A 7,500-nucleotide genomic window follows, 5' to 3' on the forward strand; every position below is an offset into this window, starting at 1 on the left:
AAAGATCAGCATAAAGAGAGGGCTCTATATATTCCCTCATTGGATATGGGCATTAGGTAAGATTCTTGGTAGTGTAGATGAGCAGAGAGATCTCGGTGTCCATGTACACAGATCCTTGAAAGTTGCCACCCAGGTTGAGAGGGTTGTTAAGAAGGCATACAGTGTTTTAGCTTTTATTAATAGAGGGATCGAGTTCCGGAACCAAGAGGTTATGCTGCAGCTGTACAAAACTCAGGTGCGGCCGCACTTGGAGAATTGCGTACAGTTCTGGTCACCGCATTATAGGAAGGATGTGGAAGCTTTGGAAAGGGTGCAAAGGAGATTTACTAGGATGTTGCCTGGTATGGAGGGAAGGTCTTACGAGGAAAGGCTGAGGGACTTGAGGCTGTTTTTGTTAGAGAGAAGAAGGTTGAGAGGTGACTTAATTGAAACGTAAAATAATCAGAGGGTTAGATAGGGTGGATTGGGAGAGCCTTTTTCCTAGGATGGTGATGGCGAGCACAAGGGGGCATAGCTTTAAATTGAGGGGTGAAAGATATAGGACAGATGTCAGAGGTAGTTTCTTTACTCAGAGAGTAGTAAGGGAATGGAACGCTTTGCCTGCAACGGTAGTAGATTCGCCAACTTTAGGTACATTTAAGTCGTCATTGGACAAGCATATGGACGTACATGGAATAGTGTAGGTTAGATGGGCTTGAGATCAGTATGACAGGTCGGCACAACATCAAGGGCCGAATGGTCTATACTGTGCTGTAATGTTCTGTGTTCTATGTTCTATGTTAATGGCAAGGTCATCATTCATTGTCCTTCCCTCCACATTGATGTGGGTCATATGTAGACCAGGCCAGGCAAGAATCACAGATTTCCTTCCCCAAAGAACATTAAAATACAGTCAGATTTCTAATATCTGCAGTTCTTTGTTTTATTTTTGAGTTTATACATCAATTGACTTTGGGTACAAAGATGTAATTAGTCCACTTTTTAAAATTCCAGAATTTGATTGAATTTCAAAAGGACAGAGTAAATTAGGAGTTCTTTTATTCCAATTAGTTAAAATGTTAAGAAATCAAATCACATTTATTGGATAAAGGAATCATACCTTCAGTGAGTGCATGGGATGCTGAACAATGATGGGTACAGGCTGTAGGCGTAACCTTTCAATCTCTTCCCTCAATCGGGCATTCTCTGCCAACAGAACTGACTCCACCTCTTTCTTTATGTTGTCTTCAGTGTTCACTGTACAAAAACAAGCAGGATTCACCATTACACACCATTAGATACTACCAATACACAGCATGAACCATGAGCAATGTAACCACCCAATTGCACCAAAAATCAATTCACTTAAATTAATTGGTGCAGTGGATAGTGTCCGTACCTCTGGGCTAGAGCCTCCAGATTCACGTCTCACCTGCCCTGAAGGTGTATCATAACATATTTCAACAGGTTGGTTAAAAGCTTTTTTTTAAACACAACTAAGTTATCTTGCAGCATGGAGGTAATGTCTCTACCTCTAGGCCCGAAGGTCCAGGTTCAAGTCCCATCTCAGGGTGAGATGGCCTCGGTATGTCTTTCTGTTCTTAAATGAGTAATATCACATTTCAAATGCGAACATATTTGTTCAGGAGTGGTTGGGTATTTATTAAACATCCTAAACTTAATGCTTCAAACAATTAGTACCGATAGGCTGTTTAGTGAGCTGGAGATCTCAGTGTTAGGGATAAGGGGTCTTCCATCTAGGATAGAGATGAGAACAAATTTTCTCATTCAGTAGATTGTGAAAGTTTGACGCCAGAGAGCTCACGGCTGAAGTTATTCGAGTTTTGGACATTGAGCGAGTCGAAGAGGCCATGGTGTGAGAATAGAGGTGAAAATCATTCATTATCTTGTTAAATAGCTGAATAGAGCCTGGGGGTAAAATAACCTACTCTGCTGCTATTTTTTTAGTTGGTTTGCTGCTTGAATTTACCTGCATGCTTTTTAGATGCTTCAGGCTTTGCTTTTGGTCTTTCTTTCAACTTTTTGTCCAAAAGAGCCTCCATTCTTTCGATAACCTGCATTAAAATGACAAGTGATAGGTTGGTTAAATGCCATTCGTAAAGTGTGGATAGCACTTGGTTCCGAATCTAAACCGTGCTGCACTGAACCCCGTGAGAGTGTGAAACTGACTGGATACCAGAATAGATCTGGAAAGTCACTCAAATAATATGTCAATAAAATTTGGTCAAGTGCCAAACAAGAATGTTCTCATGATGCATCTTAAAGCTTTGAGTAAGATTTCCAAAACATACCCAGTCACGCAACAAAACAAGAACTGAAAGAGAAAATGCGAATCATCACTGCATTTTTTGAGCCTTCAGGAGAATAAAGTCAAAACTAGTACCTACGTTAGAATAGTCCAATGTAATTCAGTAAGAGCTGCTGCAGTATGATAAAGTGTAACAGAAATATTAGTGAATTCATTCACAGATTCTTCACCTGATGAGCTATAGGTTGCCAAGATGACTTGGTGACAGACTCAGCAGGTTTCCTCGCCTGCCACCAAAGTTTCTTTGTGATGGATTTTGACCTCCCAAGTCCATGTGCGGCCATGACTTCATTCATCGGAATGCCACCCAACCTGTCTGGGGCTTCCCAACTGCAGCACAACAGAGAGGCAACATTGCATGCCATGTTTCTGATTTTAGTTCAAACAATGATTGCTAAAAGGACACAAGAAGCAGGAGGATCTAACTACCAGGAAGTTCTTGTCCTTATAAGAAAGTAGGTAATACGGTCACAGAAAAATACAGCATGGAAATTGATCCTTCAGTCCAACACATCCATGCCGACCAGATATCCTAAATAAATCTAATCCCATTTGCCAGCATTTGGCCCATATCCTTCTCAACCCTTCCTATTCATGTACTCATCCAGATGCCTTTTAAATGTTGTAATTGTACCCTGGATCCCATGCAATCTAAGATAACAAAGTGTGGAGCCGGATGAACACAGCAGGCTAAGCAGCATCTTAGGACCACAAAAGCTGATGTTTCGGGCCTAGACCCTTCATCAGAAAAGGGGGATGGGGAGACGATTCTGAAATAAATAGGGAGAGAGGGTGAGATGGACCAAAGATGGATAGAGGAGAAGATAGGTGGAGAGGACAGTATGGGTGGGGAGGTAGGGAGGAGATAGGTCAGTCCAGGAAGGATGGACAGGTCAAGGGGACAGGATGAGGTTAGTAGGTAGGAAATGGAGGTGCAGCTTGAGGTGCGGAGAGGGGATAGGTGAGATGAAGAACAGGTTAGGGAGGCAGAGACGAGCTGGGCTGGTTTTGGGATGCAGTGGGGGGAGGGGAGATTTTGAAGCTGGTGAAATCCACATTGATACCTTTGGGCTGCAGGGTTCCCAAGCAGAATATGAGTTGCTGTTCCTGCAACCTTCGGGTGGCATCATTATGGCACTGCAGGAGGCCCATGATGGACACGTCGTCTGAGGAATGGGAGGGGGAGTTGAAATGGTTCGCGACTGGGAGGTGCAGTTGTTTATTGTGAACCGAGTGTAGGTGTTCTGCAAAGTGATCCTGAAGCCTCCGCTTCGTTTCCCCAAAGTAGAGGAAGCCACAGTGGGTACAGTGGATGCAGTATACCACATGAGCAGGTGTACAGGTAAGCATCTGTTTGATGTGGAAAGTCATCTTGGGGCCTGGGATAGGGGTGAGGGAGGAGGTGTGGGGGCAATTGTAGCACTTCCTGCGTTTGCAGGGGAAGGTGCCGGGTGTGGTGGGGTTAGAGTGTGGAGCGGACAAGGGAGTCCCGGAGAGAGTGGTCTCTCCAGAAGGCAGACAAGGGTGGGGATGGAAAAATGTCTTTGGTGCTGGGTTCGGATTGTAGATGGCGGAAGTGTCGGAGAATGATGCGTTGTATCCGGAGGTTGGTGGGGTGGTATGTGAGGACGAGGGGGATTCTCTTTTGGTAGTTATTGCGGGGGCAGTGTGTGAGGGATGAGTTGTGGGAATTGCGGGACATACGGTCGAGGGTGTTCTCGACCACTGCGGGGGGCAAGTTGCGGCTTCCTCTACATTGGGAAAACCAAGCAGAGGCTTGGGGACCATTTTGCGGAACACCTACGCTCGGTTCGCAGTAAACAACTGCACCTCCCAGTCACGAACCATTTCAACTCCCCCTGCCATTCCTTAGACAACATGTCCATCCTGGGCTCCTGTAATGCCATAATGATGCCACCCGTAGATTGCAGGAACAGCAACTCATATTCCGCTTGGGAACCCTGCAGCCTAATGGTTTCAATGTGGATTTCACCAGCTTCAAAATCTCCCCTCCCCCCACTGCATCCCAAAACCAGCCCAGCTCGTCCCCGCTTCTCTAACCTGTTCTTCCTCTCACCTATCCCCTCCTCCCATCTCAAGCCGCACCCCCATTTCCTCCCTACTAACCTCATCCCACCCCCTTAACCTGTCCGACCTCCCTGTACTGACCTATCTCCTACCTATCTCCCCAACCATACTCTCCTCTCCACCTATCTTCTCTTTCCATCTTTAGTCCACCTCCCCCTCTCTCCCTATTTATTTCAGAATCGTCTCCCCATCCCTCTTTTCTGATGAAGGGTCTAGGCCCGAAACGTCAGCTTTTGTGCTCCTCTGATGCTGCTTGGCCTGCTGTGTTCATCCAGCTCCATACTTTGTTATCTCGGATTCTCCAGCGTCTGTAGTTCCCATTGTCTCGCTGGAGAATATTTCAGCTTGGTCTGAATCATGGCACGTAACATTTGCAGTATGCAAATACCAGGTAATGTTTGTATCTAATAAGAGAATCAAATCATCACCTCACAATGTTCAATGGCTATATCATTGCTGAATCAAGCACCATCAACATCCTGGGGGTTACCAAGGACCAGAAACTGAAGTGGAACAGCCAAATAAACACTTGCTATGTGAACTAGTCAGGAGCTAGGAATTCTTTGGTGAGTCACTCATCTCCTGACATCCTAAAAGCTATCCACCACCTACAAGACACAACTCAGGAGTGCGATGGAATGCTCCCCATTTGCCTGCAGCTCCAACAACAGTATAGAAGTTGACACCATCCAGAACAAAGTAGCCCACTTGAATGACAACCTACCACCCCAAAATCACTCACTAATAATGCATTGTAACAGCAATGTATAGCATCTACAAGCTGCAGCACAGCAACTCACCGAGGCTCCCTTGACCTTTCAAACCTGCAACATTTACAAACAAGAGCTGGAGTCATGTGTGAGCACCACCACTTACCAGGTTACATCCAAACAACCCGCCATCCTGAATTGGAACTCTATTACCAGTCCTTCAATGTCATTCATAGCATCCCTACAGTGTGGAAGCAGGTAATTCAAGGTCATCAAGTCCTCACTGACCATCCGAAGAGCATCCCATCAGACCCACATTAATCCTGTAACCCTGAAATTCCCATGGCTAACCCACCCAGCCTGCGCATCCCTAGGCACTATGGGCAATTTAGCATGGCCAATCCACCTGACTTGCACATCTTTGGACTGTGTGAGGAAACCGAAGCATATGGAGAAATCCCATGCAAACATGGAGGAGAATATTCAAACTCCACACAGTCTTCCAAGAATGGAATCAAACCCAGGTCCCTGGCGCTGTGAGCAGCGGTGCTCACCACTGACACTCCACACCACCCTACGTTGCTGCATCAAAATCCTGGACCTCCTTCCACAGCACAACAGTGGGAGTATATACACCACACGGACTACAGTGGTTCGAGAAGGTAGCTCACCACCTTCTCCAGGGCACTTAGGGATGATGAATAAATACTGATCCAGCCAGTGACACCCGCATCCTTTGAATCGATAAATAAAAACACAATTTGGCAGGATCTGCTAAATGGAAAATTATGTTAAACTTCCCAAAACCCAAATGAGATGCGTGTCTCTTTAAAAATTTGATTTTGTGTACATTAAAAACTCTGCATGCCTACAGCAATTTTATTACCTTTTCCTGCTGCCGTATAGTGTCTTCCAGAATCTTTGATTTGTGCATTTTTTCATGGTATTTGTGTAGCGCGGCTAACTGCTGCTGATGGGCTTTCTGTGACCTCAAAAGTTCAGCTTCACGGTCGTTTTTCTAGAGCAAGCAACAATGATGCAGAGGTCTTAATGAACAAAGATAGTCATGATGCCAGACATTAAAGCTTAGATTCAGAATGAGAGGCACACTAGGGGACTAAGGATGAACAATAAATGCTGGTCCAACAAGTCAATGCCACATCCCATGAATCTTTTTTTTAAAATCCAACAAGAGTATTACTTTTCTGTAAGATCAGGACAGAAAATCAAATGTTTATCATATCTCTCAGATAACACTCTGTCCCAGACTGCCTCTCATTCCCCATTCACACTATCCTCACCATTGACATTTCCTCATAACTCATTCCACAAATCCATTTAATTTGTGTTTCTTTTCAATGCTTCAGCACAATGAGCAATATACCCAGGATTAATTTTGTCTATCCAATTCATAACATTAGAAGTTGCTATTTGATCAGCTTGCAATGTTCTCTTCTGCACTAAAAAGCAGACACACCCCCTTAAACCCTTTCTTGTAAGTTCTTACATTTATCTTTGTTGACCAGCTCCCTTGGCACTCCAGGATAATGGTTATAGCCATTATTCATCGGACACAATATTAAATGTCAATATTTCAATACATCGGTCATGAATGAGAGCAGACTGATGGGCTGAATGGCCTGCCACTATATCTTACGGTCTAGCATTCAAGAAGCTTGGTATCATCCAGGACTTCTTGGCAGGCCCTCTATCCACATTTTGGCTTCCTTCGCTTCCTTGACCAGTAGCAGCAGTGTGTAGTGTCTACAAGATGCACCAAGGTTTCTCTGCCAGCACCTTCCAAACCTCCCATCTCAACCTCCCGGAAGGCAAAGGGCAGCAGACTGATGGCAACACCACCACGTGTGAGTTCCAGCCCCCACACACACCATGCTGACTTGGAATTATAGCTTGGATTTCTGCCAAGTCAAGATGACAGAGGATCCCTTTATAAATGGCAACATGCCCCAGTGCTGGGATTCCTGACCTTATTCCCAGAGTTTCCCGATATTTTAGAGGCCCCATTAAGAGCGCAGACTGGTTTGGGTCACAAGTCCATGCCCTGCTATCCCTAACCTGGCCAGCTCCACTGAGGGGATGGACATGGCCCAACCCTTCACAATGTTCTTGCAGACAGGCCAGTTTTTCCAAAGAATCATAGAATCCTTACAGATTGGAAGCAGGCCATTCAGCTCCCACCCAGAACCACCTGTAACCCTGCATTTCCCAGGGCTAATCCACCTAGCCTACACATCCCTGTACACTATAGGAAATTCAGCATGGCCAATCCACCCTAACCTGTGGATTGTGGGAGTAAAGTGGAGCACCAAGAGGAAACCCACTCAGACACAGGGATAATGTAGAAACTCCACCAGACAGTCGCCTGAGGGTGGG

At 45.3% G+C, this 7,500-nt stretch overlaps 1 protein-coding gene across 1 annotated transcript in view; it reads right to left on the reverse strand.

Moving 5' to 3' along the window:
- ccdc33 (coiled-coil domain containing 33) overlaps positions 1-7,500 on the reverse strand; it is a 282,618-nt gene that overhangs the window by 8,743 nt on the left and 266,375 nt on the right. The window contains exons 19-21 of the mRNA XM_048520540.2: positions 5,993-6,124; positions 1,970-2,054; positions 1,100-1,236 (exon numbers count right to left, since the gene is read on the reverse strand). Of these exons, the coding sequence (XP_048376497.2) occupies positions 1,100-1,236; positions 1,970-2,054; positions 5,993-6,124 (354 nt within the window). The remainder of the gene's footprint in view (positions 1-1,099; positions 1,237-1,969; positions 2,055-5,992; positions 6,125-7,500) is intronic.

This window comes from Stegostoma tigrinum, chromosome 36, assembly GCF_030684315.1.
Source record: "Stegostoma tigrinum isolate sSteTig4 chromosome 36, sSteTig4.hap1, whole genome shotgun sequence".
NCBI classification, from domain to species: domain Eukaryota; kingdom Metazoa; phylum Chordata; class Chondrichthyes; order Orectolobiformes; family Stegostomatidae; genus Stegostoma; species Stegostoma tigrinum.